General features: G+C 50.0%; 3 protein-coding genes across 9 annotated transcripts in view; 2 read left to right on the top strand and 1 right to left on the bottom strand.

The window, feature by feature from the left end:
• Positions 1–3,753, bottom strand: part of PPP2R3A (protein phosphatase 2 regulatory subunit B''alpha) — a 56,027-nt gene extending 52,274 nt beyond the window's left edge. The window contains exon 1 of one of the 4 annotated variants that reach the window (XM_040074796.2): positions 3,673–3,753. The gene's annotated coding sequence lies outside the window, so the exon portion shown is untranslated. Of the gene's footprint in view, positions 1–433; positions 584–850; positions 917–1,136; positions 1,207–3,672 lie in introns of those variants that run through there. The other 3 variants (XM_040074794.2, XM_040074795.2, XM_058421857.1) reach the window with 3 other exon arrangements.
• A 1,919-nt stretch (positions 3,754–5,672) lies between these two features.
• On the top strand, positions 5,673–12,951 carry DBR1 (debranching RNA lariats 1). Its single transcript, XM_040074600.2, has 8 exons — positions 5,673–5,900; positions 5,990–6,114; positions 6,212–6,292; positions 7,329–7,414; positions 7,808–8,032; positions 8,865–8,945; positions 9,645–9,790; positions 10,286–12,951. The coding sequence occupies exons 1-8, from the start codon at positions 5,704–5,706 to the stop codon at positions 10,959–10,961; spliced, it is 1,617 nt and encodes a 538-aa protein (XP_039930534.1). The 5' UTR covers positions 5,673–5,703; the 3' UTR covers positions 10,962–12,951.
• Positions 12,952–14,401: 1,450 nt separating this feature from the next.
• Positions 14,402–17,655, top strand: part of ARMC8 (armadillo repeat containing 8) — a 61,749-nt gene continuing 58,495 nt past the window's right edge. For 3 of the 4 annotated variants that reach the window (XM_040074111.2, XM_040074110.2, XM_040074112.2), the window contains exons 1-2: positions 14,402–14,541; positions 16,438–16,514. In XM_040074111.2, coding sequence (XP_039930045.1) covers positions 14,497–14,541; positions 16,438–16,514 — 122 coding nt within the window. In that variant the 5' untranslated portion in view covers positions 14,402–14,496. Of the gene's footprint in view, positions 14,542–15,067; positions 15,092–16,437; positions 16,515–17,655 lie in introns of those variants that run through there. The other variant, XM_058421923.1, reaches the window with a different exon arrangement.

The raw sequence follows: 17,655 nt of genomic DNA, 5'->3' as shown, positions 1-17,655 counted from the left end.
AAACACATAATTTTACATAAAGAAGTCTAACAGTACTGACAATCTCCTCAAAGTTCTCACTAAAATAACCTCCCCCTACACCACCTGAGAGAGCAGACCTGCCAAGCTTGAGAGATTGACAAGAAATAATCAAGAGAAAAGGTGACTTAAAGAAATGGTTAAGTAAATTTTTGGAAGAGTTATTTCCTGAAGCAGGCATCACATAACGTGAGCTAAAAGCCATGAGACCACCACCAAGAAAAACGTGTCCTGCCTTGCCGGCAGCACTTCAACGGCAAACAGCTTGGGGAACTACCTGCCCCTGGAACCCTTCCCTGGCCTGCATTTCTGCAAAGATGGGAGCACAGAGCAGCACACCTCCCAGGGTTTCCTTCTTCAGCAGGAAAAACAGAGGTAATATAATTAGTCCCAGGCTTAAAAATATTTACATTACTTGATACCAACGCAGTCTGATGACCCGCAGAGAGAATTACTCCGGCAGGAACAACTCCTTCATAAATCATTCCACTCCTTATTCAAACTCAGTTTCACAAGTTTATGCTCAACTTAATCTCGAATTCATCTGCCCGTGAACCAAGGAGTCTGGTAGCCAAAGCTGTTCCCTTTCTTTCTCAAGGAGAAATACATCGGGGAAAAAAATTAAATCCTGCTTTCACGACCACGTATTCATTCACAGCTGCAGTGAAGATAATGGAAGGTCCAGCTACCCAGGCTACCGGGGCAAGCGGTCACAGAAAAAGAACAGCTTGAGGACCCCCTCACCGGAGTTAACCTCCAGCTCTCAACAGTCAACACCTGCGGGCCAGCCCGGGCTGGGAACACGCTGTGCTCAGAACCCGCTACGCCTTACCCCTGGGGACAACTCTCCGGGGACAGCTCACAGCCCCGGCCCGGGACACCACGGATCGCCGGTGCTTCAACGCGTGCGGGGCGAGCATCGCCTCCCGCGTGTGCCCGCCGGCCCCCACCGCCCTCAGCACACCCCGCCAGACCCTCCGGGACCGCGCCAGAGCCCACGCCGGGACCCCCGCGCCGGCTCCTCACGCACGGACACCGCCCCGGGCCCCGCGGGACCGACCCACCGCCCCGCACCGGGCGAGCCCCGGCCCCGGGCCCCGCCGCCCGTCCGCACGTACCCGCCGGGGCAGCGCCCCGTCCCGTCCCATGCCCAGCGCCGCTCCCGCCGCCGGGCGCGCTCCGCCGGCCGCCCCTTCCGCACGGCCGGGCCCGCCCAGCGCCGCGGGCCGGGGGGCGGGGGGCGGAGGCGGGTCCCGCCTCAGAGAGCCCCCGGGCCGCCTCCCGGCCGGTCCGCGACTCAGCCCCGCCTGCGGCTCGCCCACCGTCGCGGACGGAGGGGTTTGTTTTTCCGTCGGGAACGCCACCAACGCCCTTATAGAATCGCAGAATCGTCAAGGTTGGAAAAAACCTCCAAGATCATCCAGTCCGACCGTGCAGCCTGCACTGCCACTGTAATGGCTAAACTACGTCAGCCAGCGCCTTGTGCACCTCCACGGACTGTGTCACCTCCTGACTCGTCGCCTACCTGGTAACCTATTCCATTGCCTGGCCACTCGAACAGTGATTTTTTTTTTCTAATATCTAATCTGAATCTCCCCTGTCTTGCCTTAGGGCCATTTCCTCCTGTTGTCTCACTTCAGGCACGGCAGGGACCGGTCCCACCTCACTACAGCCTCATGTCAGGGAGCTGTGCAAAGCGATGAGGTCCCCCCGAGCCTTCTCCAAGCTGAACAAACGCAGCTCCCTCAGCTGTTCCTCATGGAGCATATTTTCTAGACCCTTCTCGAGCCTTGTTGCCCTTCTCTGGATATGCTACAGCCCTTCAATGTCCTTTTAGAGGTGAAGGCCCCAGAACTAAATGCAGCGCAGCCTCACCAATGCTGAGTACAGGGAAGGAATGATTTCCCTGGTCCTACTGGATACAATGCTCTTGATAGAGGCCAGGAGACCACTGGCCTTCTTGGCCATGCTGCTGGCTCATATCCAGCTGCTGTCAACCAGCATCCGAGAGTCCCTTCCTGCTGAGCAGCTCTCAAGCCACCCCTGCCCCAGGCTGGACCTGCGGCAGGTTGCTGTAACCCAAATACAGGATGTTGCACTTGACCTTACTGAACCTCTTGCTGCTGTCCTCGGCCCTTTGATCGAGTCTGTCCAGGTCTCCCTGCAGAACCTTCCTGCCCTTGAGCAGATCAATGCTCCCAACCAACCTGGTGCCGATCTGCAAATTTACTGAGGTTTGCTTCACCTCTTTCTCCAGACAGCTTCCAGCCCTCATTGGCTGGAGGCCATCAGCAGTGCCCTCCGGCAAAGCAGCATCCTCTGGCAAAAGGTACAAATCAAGAGGGAAAGAGCCCTGTTGGTGCAGCTGGAACGGGGAGGCAGTTGCAGCGCCTCAGCCCGGAACAGGCCCTGCATTGGCAGCTGTGTTGCTGCGCTGCAAATTGTGTTGCAATCATCAGACACGATCTAGGGGAGGAGATGCACAAAGACACCTGGACACAGCTGCAGGTAAGCCCTGTGATATTCAGGCTAGCCTTGCAGGGCTTCTTCCTAAGGGAGCTTTATTCTTGTCTGGTTGCAGCAGCCCCTCCCTTCAGCTGCACACACTTGCCAACCTGCCATCTCACATGCCCTCACAGCTTACAGGGGCAGCTCAAAATCTCAGCTGGAACACATCAGACTTGTCTCTTGCACTCCAGTGTATCTCCCTCTACCTCACAAACACCATCTCCCAGCACTTCTCCCTTCTCAGCCATGCTATCCCTCCCCAAAAGTCAAATACAGGTGCCTCCCTTTTGCTGTTCCTCTCCATTTTAGTAATGTGTAAATCATGCTAGAAACCTGTTAGTATACTCTAAAAACACTAGGAAGCACTTGACAGAAGTCTTCAAAAAGCTCTTCTCATTCCATTCTCAGAGATGAGGGAAACAACTCTGTCATCCACAGCCCCTTCAGATGCCTTTTGTTCTTCGTTTCTTTGCAGAGGAAAACTACTTTCATGGTACTAAGCTAACACAGTCACCTCAGGAAGAAAACATTACTTACTGATCAGTGCAGGCAGGCAACTTCCAAAAGGGCAAATATCTCCTAACCAAGCAATCTACTAACCTGAACTTGCTTGTTGGGACTTTTCCCTCCTTGGCCTCACAGTTCCCTGGCCATTCATGCAAGACAGGATGTGCCCTCGGTCTTCTGCTGCAGGACTGGACATTCAGGCATGAGACACATGCACAGGCAACTAGGGCAAGAGACTATGACTGCAAAACCTAATCCAAGGCCAAACATGGGTCAGTCATGCGCTGGAAGAGAGCTGTGCTTCAGTCACATGGGTTTCAAACAGTCTTGAAGGACTGAACAAAATTACAATAACATAGTTAAGCATTAACTTGCTGCCACTTACCCTGTAAACAGCAGCATGGCTGATTCCCTTTGTGCTCTGGAAAGGTCAGAGCAATTTTGCTCAGTGAACACTGAGTTTAATTACGGATATTGAGATGCATCATGAGTACAAATACTAAAATACTATGACATACAAGAAGCCTAACTTTATAGACTCTATTGGGCACCAGTTCACTTGGGGTAAGTGGCACATGGAGTGTAAGAAATGAGCCCGAGCCAAAAAACTCAGGAAATACAATCACAGTATCAGCTTACCTTGCCTGGCTGGGAATGAATTTGTGTGGGCAGGCGTCTCAGGAAGTCCCTCAAGATGGTGTACCCTGGGTAAGGTGGTATCTTCCAGAGGTTCATGGACCTTTTCTGTCTCTCACCCCCTTCCTTTCAGGAAGTCTGACAGATGGCAAATGCAAGATGTTGCTGTTCTTCCTCAGAGAGCTGGAAAGCTTTCTCAGGAGAGGTGCTGGAATGATGAGTTCTTGCACTACTCCAGGTAGGTCTAAGGAAAGTTAGTGAAAGAGCCAAGTGCACCCAAAGCGCTCCTGTGTGTTCTTTCCCCTTGGAGACTTGTGGGGTTTGGAAGCCAGAGGAATTTTCCCCTTCACTTCAGCTGGGCTTGGATAAGCCCCAAAGTACACAGAGTAATGCAACACTGTGAAATTATGAAACACAGGCGACAACACTATAATTTCTTAGTATCAAAAGAGAGGCCATTATGTAATGCTTGCGACCATGGGGGAACAGGAATGTCTGCTTGGTTCCATGATTACAGGGGAAGCAGTAGCAACTTAATACTTAACTATGTCCTTGCAATTTTGTTCAATCCCAAGACTTTAAAAACCTCCAAACCAATCTTGAAGTGGAAAAAGACTGGAGCGGTTGTACTACGTGACAATACAAGGCCACCCTACAATCCAATGCATTGCCCTTCCAAAGCAGGAAATCAGTGCTCTCCAAGGAGGAGCCTGTCAGTCCGCAAGGAAAAGGGGAGATACCCGATTTCTCACCCCGCCTCATACGCCCTTGCCCTGGTGATGTCACTGACTCTTCCTGTCCCTGTGTCCCTTCTGTAACTTTGTGCTACAAAGTTACAGAAGCCAGTGCTTGGCTATGCTAAAAACACGCCTGCCTGGGGCTGAACTGGCCCCGACTCGGTGTTTCATCAGCTCAAACGCCAGGTGGAAGCGTGCACAGCCACTGCTCGTGCTGCTCCACCACCACTCCGTGGTCTGTGAGCCCCGCAGTGAGGGACAAGTACAGCTTGTGCTGCTCCCCAGAGGGCTGGCCGAGGAGGTGCGGGCAGCGCCCGGCGGGTGCTGTGGTGCCGGGGGAGCCGGATTCCCCTCCTCGTGCCCTCCTCCTGCAGCCCGGGTACCCCCGCAGGGGCTCCTGCCCCTGGAAAGCCCCACTCTGTGAGCGTGACGAGCTTCCCTGACCAGTTACGGACCGTGGTGCTCATCGCTGTGCCAGTGCTACTGCCCACAGTGAAGGTCCCCCAGGCCAGCTACAGAATCACGGAGTCAATCACCGAGGCTGAAAAAGACCTCTGAGATCATCGAATTCAACCTGTGGCCGATCCCCACCTTGACAGCCAGACCAGGGCAGTGAGTGCCACGTGCGGTCTTCCCGTAAACACCTCCAGGGATGGGGATTTCACACTGGGCTGCCGGTTTTTCAGTGTCTAATCACCGTTTACACGAAGGAATTCCTCCGAACCTAAGCCCCTCCTGGTGCAGCTTGAGGCTATGTCCTCCTGTCTTGTCCCTTGTTCCCTGGAAGCAGAGCCCGACCTCCCCCTGGCTGCACCCTCGTGTCACCAGGGGGTTTTGTGGAGAGCAGGAAAGTCCTCCCTGAGCCTCCTTTTCTCCAGGCTGAGCCGCCCCAGCTGCTCCTCTCAGACTGGTGACCGCTCCCCAGCTCTGCTGCCTGCTCTGAACTGGCTCCAGAACACCTCCAGGGACAGTGAGCCCACCAGCACGCCGGGCAGCGCATTCCAATGCCTGGCCACCCTTTCTGTGAAGAACGGGCAAGGCTGGAAGGGATGTCACCGGCTCCGACCTCCCGGCTCGGGCAGGGCGGAGGGGACCACCGGAGGTGCCGGGGCAGGGTCCCTCAGAGCGGAGCTCTCGGAAGCGCGCGGGCAGCGGCGGTGAGGGGCGGACCCAGCCCCGCGCGGCCTCCACACGGCGCAGGCGCGGCGGTGACGCAAAGGAGCGCGGGGAGGTGACGCAAGGCGCGCGCGGCGGTGACCCGGAAGGCGCGCGGCGCCCGCTCATAGCGACAGCGGCGATGAAGGTGGCGGTGGCCGGGTGCTGCCACGGCGCCCTGGACAAGATGTACGAGACGCTGGAGCTGCTGCAGCGGCGCCACAACGTGCGGCCGGACCTGCTGCTCTGCTGCGGGGACTTCCAGGCCGTGCGCAACGAGGCGGACCTGCGGTGCATGGCCGTGCCGGCCAAGTACCGGCACATGCAGACCTTCTATCGGTGAGCGCCGCCGGCCCGGGCCCCGGCCCCGGCCCCCGACCCGACCCGCGCGGGCTTGGTCGGATCCAGCAGCTGCCGTGTCTCCGCAGGTACTACTCGGGCGAGAAGAAAGCCCCGGTGCTCACCGTGTTCATCGGCGGCAACCACGAGGCGTCCAACCACCTGCAGGAGCTGCCCTACGGCGGGTGGGTCGCGCCCAACATCTACTACTTGGGTAAGGTCCCTCCGCTCCAGTCCCGGTCCCCCGGCCGTTTCCCCCTCGGCCCCCGCCCTGCCCGGCCCCTCCGTGACCCTCCTCCCGTGTCCCGCAGGTTACGCGGGCGTGGTGCGGTTCCGCGGCGTGAGGATCGGCGGCATCTCGGGCATCTTTAAGTCTCACGACTACCGGAAAGGTACCGGGGCAGCGGGACTGGCAGGGAAGGGAGGGGAGAGCCGGGGACGCGGCGGGATGTGAGGGTCTGACTGTGCTCAGCCCCTAACCGACTCTTAGCATGGAAACCACCCTTGGTCCAATACACGGATTTTTCTGGCGTTGGTAGATGAGTCTGTAGCTGCCCGGTGACCACAGCAGGAAGCAAGGTGCCTTTGGAGCATTGTTGGAACAGTGTTGATTTTTCCACGGCAGTGTTCTTTCAGTGTGCAGTGCAGCACTGTTTGATTTTCCTTGAGTGAAACAGTCAGTTTATAACTGTGACACTGTATAAGTGTATTGTCTTGCCCTGAGGCATAGGGTCAGTACATTTTGTTCCTCCTGGTTATGTGACTGTGTATTCAAGAGTTCTTCCTGAGAAGGCTGGCAAAAATCATGTCACAGATGATACCCCATGTGAGTGAGGGGAAGACTGTTTATTCTTTCTGCTCTCAGCACTTGAAAGAGTGGTCCTTGTGGTTACTGTACTGTGCTATAAACAGCTTCAGAGAAGCTTTGCAGGTGGCTTTCAAACTGCAGAGTACTGGACCACTTTTCTAGAACACTTGATTCTGTCTAATATCTGTCAACGCTAATTAAATTTGCTGTCATCAATGGGGCACTTTATATACCTGAATATTGCATGAGGGAGACGAGACGAATCTCTTTTGGCAATAACTAAAAAAGCAATTTTTCTGTTAATTCTGTAGAGTATGTAGGAGCTATGCTAGGCATTCATGTTTTTTGTCCCAAGGCAAAGTTGGAAACTCATCCCTTTTGTCAGGGTACACGTTGGTGCTTCCGGAGCCTGTGGTGCCTGTGGGCAGTGACAGGGTTGTTTAGGCTGCTACTGAACCTGTTGAGCTATAGTTTCATGGTGGGTGGCAGCACTCTGAACAATCATGGAAAAATCACAGCCTTGTATTTGGGTTTACTCTAGGTGCTTGTGTGACCCCAAAAAGCTGCTTGTAGGAGGGAACTAGTGATTCAGGCAACTGTTCTTGTTTTCAACATTTCAGGCCACTTTGAGTGCCCACCATACAACCAGCAGACCATCAGAAGTGCTTACCATGTGAGGAATATTGAAGTCTTCAAACTCAAACAGGTCAGTGAAAAGCTCATTTTTTAAACAAGTGTAATTTTCATTAATTTTGAATTAGGAAGTTAAAGCTACTCTGATCAAGTATTGTGGCTATTGAACCAAAACAGGCTTTAACACGTTGATCAGACATCTTATGGTTGTGTCCTTTGAGGAGGAATATTGTGCTTAGCCATTATCCCTTTTCAATAAAGCTTTTAAGAATTTTATGAGGAAGAAGATGCCTTTGATTGTGGGCAGAGGACTTGCTCTCTAGCTATGATTTCCTCTGAGTGCCTGACTTACGGTGATATGAACTCTTTTATAAGGCAGTATAAGGCATGGCTGACTGCCTCAAATAATTTCTAAACTCCTTTGTCAATATATTGTATTTATGCCATGTGCTTTTTGTCCTGACAGCTCAAGCGTCCCATCGATATTTTTATGTCTCATGACTGGCCGAGGAGCATCTATCACTACGGAAACAAGAAACAGCTCCTCAAAATGAAATCCTTCTTCCGTCAAGAAGTGGAGAGCAACACGTTGGGAAGCCCTGCTGCTTCAGAGCTTCTGCAGCACCTGAAACCCACCTACTGGTTTTCAGCACATCTCCATGTTAAGTTTGCAGCTTTCATGCAACACGAGGTAAAGGGGGATAGAAAATGAAGAATGTATGCGTCCCAGGCCGACTTTAGAATTCTAGTGCAGGTAGTCACGTCCAGAAAAGCAATTTAGTGATTTTTGTTCTAAAACTCAGTTAAAACCATGAAAGGTTAAGGGGTGTTAGGACTACTATTTTATGTAAATTAAAGAGATGTCATAAATGAAGGGTATAACTCCCTAATCTTCTTCAGAAACAGCATGAAATAGCTACAGTTACTGTTCTTGAAACTTGTTAATTTAACTGTATAGAAAGGCACTCTCCTCCTCTGCTGGGGAAGCAGCCAGCTTCAAAACAGGTGAGAAAAAGGAGACGACTTAAAAAAAAGGTGGTAAGGGAGTGACTGAAGATGGTGGTTACCTGAAGGTGGGAGGATCGCTGTAGTGCAGCTTTGCAGGTCTGGTAGCCCCCGGTTATGCACAAAACCAGCCTGTAGTTGAAACAGTTATTCCTGAAGTGGTGCCAGTGCTGTTCCTATTTGCAAGTTATTCATCTGTAAAAATGTAACTCCAGATCTTGTAGGCTCAACAAATCTGTTTCCAATCAAGTTACAGTTTTTCTTTTTGCTGAAGGCTGGATGTGCTCAGCTGCCTTGGTTAGTGCTGAAATGTAGCTCTTGCTTTATCTTGCTATCATCTGCATCCTGCTTCCTGTTAGATCTCAGTGAAGTCTATCCTTCTCTTTATCCCTGCTAATTTTCTGTTTCAGAAAGTTTTCTGTAGAAGTTGTACCTTTAAACCTGCCTATATAGCTCGTTTAGAATGGTCAAATTTCACATAAGTGATAATGATTGTGTTAATTCCATTTGCTTCCTAGACAAACTCCAAAGAAGAGTTACCAAAAGCAACCAAGTTTCTGGCTCTGGATAAATGCTTGCCACACAGAGACTTCCTGCAGGTGATGAACATGTGTAGAAGGTTTTCAGTTTAAGTATTTTGTTTGTTTGGACTGCTAGTGCTGTTCTTAGATATAAGATGAAGAATACTGCTGATAAGTGGAGGAATCTTTAAGAAACTGGGAATGCTGGGTGTGTGGAATAGTCTTTGTAGGCTTATGTCCTGACCTAAGCCGACTGTATAGGCGCAGTGTTTCCTTAATCCTACCATTTCCATCCAGCTTAGAAAAAGTTCCTGACTTCAATGGATGAGTCTGAAATAGTGTGCTGTGGGAGTGAGCTGCTGACAGTGTGTTCTTCAAATGCACTCAAGGGTTTTACTAGTCTTAGAGTGGCTTTTATTTATCATCCCAAGGGGAGAGTGGTTAATTGTCTGTCCTTTGGATGTGTGGTGGGATCCATTTGCCCTGGTAACTACCTTTGAAGATGGAAGAGAGTATGAGCATGGGCTCTATCTATGCAAAGGAACATGAGTAAGCTGAAATTCAGAAATGCCTTTTTTACTGTTACCGATTGCCTTTGTTAGCCCCTTACGGGGGGGCTGGCTTGAAGAGACTTGTTTGGTTGAGACCACTAGTTCAGCGTGCTTTAAACTTCATTAAAATTCTGTACAGTGAAAGTAATCTTTGAGGCTTTAATCAGATTCTGGTGTCAGGAGAAACTACTCACTTCACCTGTTTTCTGTGTGTTTTTGTAAGTAGATAATAGACGTGGAGCATGATCCCAATGCAGGCGACTCACTGGAGTACGATGCCGAGTGGATTGCAGTCCTCAAGGCCACCAACAGTCTTGTTAATGTGACCCAGAGCACCTGGAATATGCCTGAAAAGAATGGCCTTCATGCCAAGTAAGTTGTCTGCAAAACAGAGATGAAAGTGTGTTTTGTTTGTTTGTTTTTCTGGACTGGAAGTAAGTTATATTGGAGTTGTGTTTCTGTTCTGCAGTCTGTAATGCCTGTGGGACTTGCTAAATGCCTTTGAAAGAAAAGGGGATGTTGACAAAAGATGTAGTCAAAAGCTTACAACTTCTTTACTGCTCTACCTGGGCAGGTAGTTTTGTTTTCTAAACTTAGATACCAGTACTTGAGGGACACAAACGACACCATGAGGGTGAAAATCAGGCTGGGTTATGGGCGTGGGTTGACATAATACATTAATCCTTGGTGGGGAGAAGGGTGTCTCACTACTGACCAAATTAAAACCCTCCTGAAAAAGCATTTGAGAAATAAAGTGTCTGTTGTAAGATGAATTTATTACCCATCTTTGAAGGTTGCACTCTGCAGTGGGAGCAGGCAGTACCTTTTGCCGTGCTGCACTTGTTTAAACTTTATGCACTTATTTAGGTGGGACTACAGTGTGACGGAAGAAGCCATTAAAGAGGTGTTAGAAGAGCTGAACCATGACCTTAAAATTCCTTGCAACTTCACATTGACAGCTGCTTGTTACGATCCCACCAAGCCCCAAAAAAACATGGAGCCAGTTCATACCATCAATCCACAGACCACTGAGTTCTGTGCCCAGTTTGGCCTCACTGACATCAATGACAGGATCCAGCAGGCAAAAGAAGAGGGCTCAGGACGAGGTGAATGTGAAGAGGAGGAGGAAGAGGAGATGGACAGTACTGGGTCAGCAGAGGAACCCAGTGAATACAATACAGATAATTCTGGCCTCTCATCCTTTAATCCAGATGAAATAATGCTGGATGAAGAAGGTGGTGATGAAGACTTGAGTACATGTTCTGTAGATCCCTCCCCTGATCACCCTCCTGAGTTCTCTACGAGCTTCTCCGACATTCGGATCATGCCAGACTCTATGGCAGTGTCATCTGACGATGCCATGGACTCCAACAACGAGGAACTGGAGAAGTCTGGTGGGAGCAAGCAGGTGGAGGAAAAGAGCTCCACTGAGAGGTCATTAAAGCGCATTAGTGGTGATGAAAACGGGAACAGCGGTGTTAAAAAAATCAAGAGAAGGAACCAAGCAATCTATGCTGCAGAGGACGAAGATAAAACAGATTAATACCTCACAGGGTGTGTAATTAAGTTCTCTCCCAGCCTTTCTGTGGGAAGGTGGTGAGAACTGTAGTGGACTATGCGTGCTTTTAATGTCACGTGATCTTAGTCATGTTACTTTCCTAAGCTCAGAGGCTGGATGTACTTCTCACAGGGAGGGTGATTTACCCAGAACAGACATCGAAGAAAGAGGCAGAGACTTTTCCAACAAAGTACTTTGTCAAAGGTTGTAATGCTCACATATCCTTGATTTTGCTTCCGTTCTTGGTGTATGGTATATACTCCATATCTTCCGCTGAACAAGACTCACCGTGCTTGTTTAACAAGAACTCTTAAACTGTAGCCTGAGTCCAAGTGAGAGGATGTCTGACTTAGAAGACTGAATGGTTTTATTTTATTGCTTTTGTCTTGTTTTATACTGAACTATTAATTCAAAATAGCATATGCAATAACCCTATGAATGAAATTTGAAAACAGAATTCCCATGATAACAAAACAGCAATAGCAGAATGAAGATTTTTGTTTCTGGTGATAGTCATGTCACAGAAAAACTTCATGGTCCTAAACAAAGCACTATGTATTGCCCAGGATTGGCTTTTATTTACAGTTCTGATAGTAAACCAAGTCTCTTGGTTTGGAGGATGACGGTTTTATGGGGCCCATGGAAGAGTGCATCTCTGTTTTTAAAAACTCACTTTTGCTCTGTTTCTTAAAACTTGAGAACAATGTCTTAAAATGTAAGTAGGAAGGGCAGCTTTCTAAATGTGGACACCACCACTGTCTCAGCTCTGGCTAATTAGGGCTGTCTTTTGTGTTCATACAAGGCAGTGGGTGTATAAGTTGCCTGAGACAGTAACACCTCCCATTATCATTAGTGTCGCTTTTCACTTGTCATTTCTGTAGCTGTAACTTGCTGAACTCTTAAAACTGGATTTGAAATCTTCCAAAGCACCTTTGTAATCTTCATCTGAGGGAGAACAAGAGCTCCCAGAATAGAGACCCTCTTGGAAGTTTTCTTTTTATTTTTTTGCCCTGAATTATTAAATGGCACTCCTTTGGCCTAAGAGGCCATGGGGATAGAACTGAGTGAATTAATGAAAATGACAATGTTTTCAAGCGTATGTCATTAGACACATTAGCCTTCCTGACAGATGGAATTCTTAAATGGAATTCGTCATGGCTGTGCTGCCCGGAGAGCAGAAGTAGCTCCTGTGCTTTTCTTCCTCCAAGGCACAGGCAGTGTGAAGGAGAAAGCATCCTGACGGTGACAGGGAGCAGTGAGTGTGAGTTGTGCATCAGGGTCAGGAATTCTGTCTTTAAATCACTTCCATGGTCTGGGGTTCATATTGTTTCCTCTCCTGTCAAGCAGTTCACTACAAAAACTAAACATGTTAAGTATTCAAGGGCTAGAAAAGGGCATGATTAATGCTCTCAACAGTTCAATTAACAGCTTATCTGTCAGAACAGCCACTGAAAGAGCTGTGCTGAGGTATGAGGAGAAATTGGGAGTAACCCGGGTGTGACACTCAGGTTGTGTAAAATAGCTGTGAACTGTCTGGTAAGTTATTGAGCCAGATGAGTCTCTTTAAGTCTCTCTCCTGGGTCTGCGGTGGTAAAATCTTAACATGAGCTGAACACTATGATGGAAATAAAGTATTTTAAATAGAAATTCTGTTATGGACTTGAAAAGTCTCCCAAGGAACCTGAGCATAGCATTGAGCTCTCAGGCTCTCTGCACTGGAATAGATGATGTATTTTGCATGTAATAGAGTTTTCAGTCTGATTCCTTATGTTTTTAAAACAAACTGTTCTGTTCTGTGTTGTCCCATGCCTCCCCCTCCTTCTTCTGACAAATGTGTTTCTAAAAGGCAGGAGACTTGGACAGGATACAATATTGATTTTTGAACCTTTTAATACTTTTTTATAAAGTACTTCAGTGCCAATGAGCAGAGTGCAGCTGGTAAATAGAGTGAACATAAATGTTTTTTGAGTGTGAATCATGTCTGACCTGAGAGTTGCCGTGCCCTTTCTTGCAGTTGTTCATAACCTCTTTGCAGTTTGCAGTGTCCTCCCCTCCCCTGCTTTCATCCATTATGGATTTTCCCTGTCGGCAAGATTCTCTGCTGCACGGAGGATTCCGTAGAAGCGCTGAGCTTCTCCAGTAAAGCCCAGATACTTCAAAAAGTACAGAAAACTCTAGGGAATGCTGACGAATTTCAATTGGCTTTTAAGACCCCGAGTCTCCAGTCCTCTTTATAAAGATTTAGAGTATCTCTGAAAACTTTTGAAGTTTTGATGAGAAACCTCTGGAAAATGTTTCTCTGTACAACCCTTGTATTGCTGTTTTTTTTGTCAGTGTGTACTTAGTCCAAAACAGTTTTTGCTGTTACTAGTGCTTGAGAAAAGTGCTCACCTGCTCCATTCCAGGCCAGCACACAGGTGTTTTCACAGCATGTCTGCTCAGAGAAAAACAGCAAAGAGGCATAGCCCTGTTTCATAATGGAGTATTTTTAAATTAAAGCTATTAAAGTCACCTTGTGACTGCATCCTAAGGTATGTTTATTGTACTCCTGTTATCTTGTGCAGTCTCTAGCCCCTGCCAAACCTCTGTTTTCTTGAATGACATAGTTTGAGAGGTGTGAACCCGAGCTGTGAGGTTTTTGTGCTTTTTTTTTGTTGTTTTGTTTTACCATCCTGTCCCCATTTAGTTCTGACTTCAGGGCGGGTACAGTCAGCGTCCCCATGCCTCAAGCTGTGTAACACAGCAAGGCTAATAAAAAAGATAGCAGATCTTATAGAACCTGTAGCACATCATAGTGAAGTCGTGGGTTGATTGGGGTGTTTTCTGTGAAAAACAAATTCAAAATCAAGCAAATCAATGCTGGCAACAAAAGCAATGACAAGGAACCCAAACCATTTCTGAGCCGCGAGGCTGAGGGGAAAGGGCGGGCTCGGGCTCGTTTCGGTTCGGGCTCGGACAAAGGCTCGGTGCTCTCTGGCTCGTGCTCGGCTGCGCTCGGGCTCCTGTTCGGCTCGGGCTCGCTTCGGTTCGGTCTGCTCGTGCTGGGCTCGAGTCTGTCTGTGCTCGGCTCGGGCTCTTTTCGGCTTCGGTTCGGGTCTGCTCGTGCTGGGTTCGAGTCTGTCTGTGCTCGGCTCGGGCTCTTTTCGGCTTAGGTTCGGGTCTGCTCGTGCTGGGCTCGAGTCGGTCCGTGCTCGGCTCGAGCTCGTTTCCACTCGGTCTCCTGCTCGGTGGGGCTCGGACTCGTCTCCTCTCGGCTCCGCTCGGGCTCGCGTTCGGCTCGGGCCGTCCCTCTCCGCGGCCCGCGAAGGCCGCGCCCTGCCCCGCGCGTGCGCAGGGAGGGCGCAGTCCCGCACGCGGGCGGCGCGCGGCGGCGCAGGCGCGGTGGGGCGGCAGCGGGGGTTCGGCGCCGGCCGGCTCGCTGGGCCCGCCCCGCTACCCCCGGCCCCCGCCCGCCGCGCGCCCGCCATGAGCCCGCGCCCGCCGGCCTGAGGCGCCGCCGGTGCCGGAGCGCTCCGCCAAGATGGCGTGTGTGCTGGAGGCGCCGCTCCGCATGAGCGTCCTCTCGGTGAGTGCCGCGGGCCGGGCCCTGCCTGACCTTGGCCCCCGCTGGGCCCCGCCGTCCGGCGGCGCCGGGAGCGGCCCTGGGGCTGCGCCGGGAGCGGGGGCGGTGCGGGCGGCGGGGCCGCGCTCCTTCCCTCTGCGCCCCCGCGCCGCAACTTCTCCCGGCGCCGGTTTTCCCCCTGCGAGGTGCCCGTTCCGTGGCTGCGGAGGCACCGGCGCTCTGAACGTGTCGTTCGCTGCTGACACGGCTCGGGCTCCCCGGCCCCGGGCAGCTTGCTGCTCGGCACGCGGAGGGCCCTGGCGCTGTCGGCGCTGCCTTTCCTCGGGGGCTGCGGAGCGGGGCAGGGGCTCCCAGGTGCGCTCGCAGCCCGCCCTGGGTCGGGGGCTGTGCCGGAACCGGGGCTCTCTCCTCGCGGCGTCCCGGCTCCTGCGGCAGGGAGGAGCCGCCGTGCTGCGGGAGCCTCTGACAGCCACCTTCCCTTCCCCGGGGGACGGCCCAGGGCGCGCAGCGGTCCTGCTGCATCGCACGGGTGCTGGGAGTAGCGATGCCAAAGGTGCGGCTCGGGTCCTGCCGCAGGAGCGGAGGGTCGGCGCTTTCCTTCTCTTTTCCTTTTCTTCCCTGAAAAATTCATGCTGGTTAAGAGATCCGCGAAACTGATTATGTCGATAATTTTTTTTTTTTTTTTGGGGGGGGGGCGGACCGCCTGCATATAAATACCCTTCTACATACTGCAGACCTCGTAGCTGATGGGTGGAAGCCAGGATATTTTAGAAACAGAAAGCTACGGGATCTTTGAAGTTTAGAAGAGTTTTACATGTAAATACGTAGGTGAGATAGGTAAAAGTCTATTGCTTCTAAAAAATACTGTCTTTGGTTACACGGTGGAAGTGTATCTGTAGGATTTACGTGGCATAATTTAATAGTGTTCCTGGAAACAAAGGAGCCCTGCTGCCTCTAGATGATTCTTCTCTGTGGTGTGAGACCACAGGCAAGAAGCTGCTGGTGCCTCTTGACATCAGGGTGGGGAAGCAGGAGTAGATTCAGCCTCATAGCAGGTACTTGCTAAAGCAAGGAAGAGTTTTCAATTCCTTTAGAGCTTCTCTCAAGGAAAACTCAAAAGGAAAAGATGGGCAAGCCTTAATGAAAAGAGAGCTGGTGAAAAGAAAAAAAAGGTGAGATAATGGAAGCACACCCTGGCAAGTGTTCGTGAGAACCTGGAGGGAAAATTCCCTTTCCCACCCTTGTATTTTGGAATGCTTGCCATCTCCAGCTTTGGATCTTCTCAAAAGGAATAACAAATCAGTGGTGCATAAGTGTGTAGCTTACAAGCATGGTCCTGTTGCTGAGAAGAGAATTTGCTTTGTCTTATACAGCACTATGAGAATGTTGTGGGGAGTACTGTGCTGCTGTCCCCTTGAAGGTGTGTGGCACAGGCTCTGAAATGTAGGTGTGTTGTGACAAAGTAAGTTACTGAGAAATATCTTGTTACGAGCTTCCTTTTTTTGGAGAGCTTGTTTGTGGGTCTGGTTCTTGAGCAACATTAACTGCTCGTTGAAACTTTTTCTTCCAGGAGTTGATTTTTATTCTGTATAGTAATTAAACGTAATAGAACTGCAATTCAAGGTAGTGCTGATAACTGCAGTTCATAAATAGCTCTCTGTTAACTTGCTTTGACACTTACCATGTTGTTGTGTACATTAAGCACCTCATCTTCTCTAGGTTACACTTGAACACAGGGTTATCTCTGTGTGATGTTGCCCAGCAGTAATGCACTGCACATTTAAATATAATTCTCTGGGTTCCCTGCCTCTTGCCTGGGAAGTTTTGTGGACTTGCTGCTGCATAAGCCGTTGTATGAATTGATATAAACTATTGCAATTGTTTGCTCTCTCTCTGCAGGAGGTCACAGCCAGTAGCCGCCACTATGTCGATAGATTGTTTGATCTCGATCCCCAAAAAGTCCTGCAAGGTGTCATGTAAGTCATTGAAACACTCTTGGGCTCTTGGTTGTGCATAGGCCAGGTGAACTTGATCCCAGTAGAGTTATAGGTCAAGGGCAAGAAACTCTTCCTGTGGTTTTTTTTGAGAAATGTAGTTGGCAAATCTTTATACAAATATGTCAGTATTGATATAGAGATAGTATTGATGTAGACTCTCACTCTGTAGTGCATATGGTTTATAACACAGCCTCCCAGTTGCCAGAAATGAGGTTAAACATTCTGTGAGCACTGAATTTTTTTTTTTTTTAATGTATTTCTGCCTTTTGGCCATGTTTTGCTCCTCTTCCAGGTCTGTTGAAACTCTTTTTTCTTACTACACTGCCAAGTGAGTGTACCTGCCTCTTACTCTTTCCCCTGCTGCCATGTCTGCGTGTTGGCTTTGACTTTTTTAATGCTTGGCTTCTGTCTCCCCATGGGAACTGCAAGCTGCAAGAGAATGCTTCCACAGAACTCGGATGCAAGCTATATTTCAGTACTTGTGTTTTGTGCCAGCGGTCAGGGCAGTGACTGAGAGAGTGAGTCAAGGAGCAGGAGTGAAGCTGCTGCAAAGCTCTGGTTGTTCCCTTGCTGTTCTTGGGCCATGAGCTTTCTCTAGAATCACTTTTCCAGCAAAGTGGCAAATGAGACCTTGCCCAGGACTGACTTAGGTGGTGAAACCAGACCTTTTTGGGCTTATCAGTAGCTTGCTGGCTGTGGCTGTCTAGTAAAACACCAGGAGAAATCAGAGGAACGAGTGGATCAAAAAGCCAAGAATGTTGGTTGTGTTGCTTAGCACGACCTGAGGTGTTCCCCAGCAGCAGATGAAAACAGTTATTCTGAATGTCCAGGAGCAGCACGTCAGTGTCCCTTTAAAATATGTGAAGAATCCAGTCTAGGTAAAGCTGTCCTGGAAGTTTTCTTGGTTGGAATAGCCCCTTACCTGTATAAGATCTTTTGATACCCTGCTGTAACGATGCAGGTTCTTAACTCTGCCCTAGGGGAATCTGGTTTTGCTTCCACCCCTTGGCCTTCGTAGTCCCCTCCTCATGAGGGTGGTGGGGTGGCCCTGGGGAAGGACGTGTCCCATCCAGTGTCCCAGTGGGGTGACTTAGCCCCTCTTTTCTCCCTGGCAGATGCT

Source organism: Hirundo rustica, chromosome 10, assembly GCF_015227805.2.
Source record: "Hirundo rustica isolate bHirRus1 chromosome 10, bHirRus1.pri.v3, whole genome shotgun sequence".
In the NCBI taxonomy this organism is placed as follows: Eukaryota; Metazoa; Chordata; class Aves; order Passeriformes; family Hirundinidae; genus Hirundo; species Hirundo rustica.
Note: the sequence above shows the minus strand (reverse complement) of the source record. Positions and strands in the feature narration are given on the sequence as shown.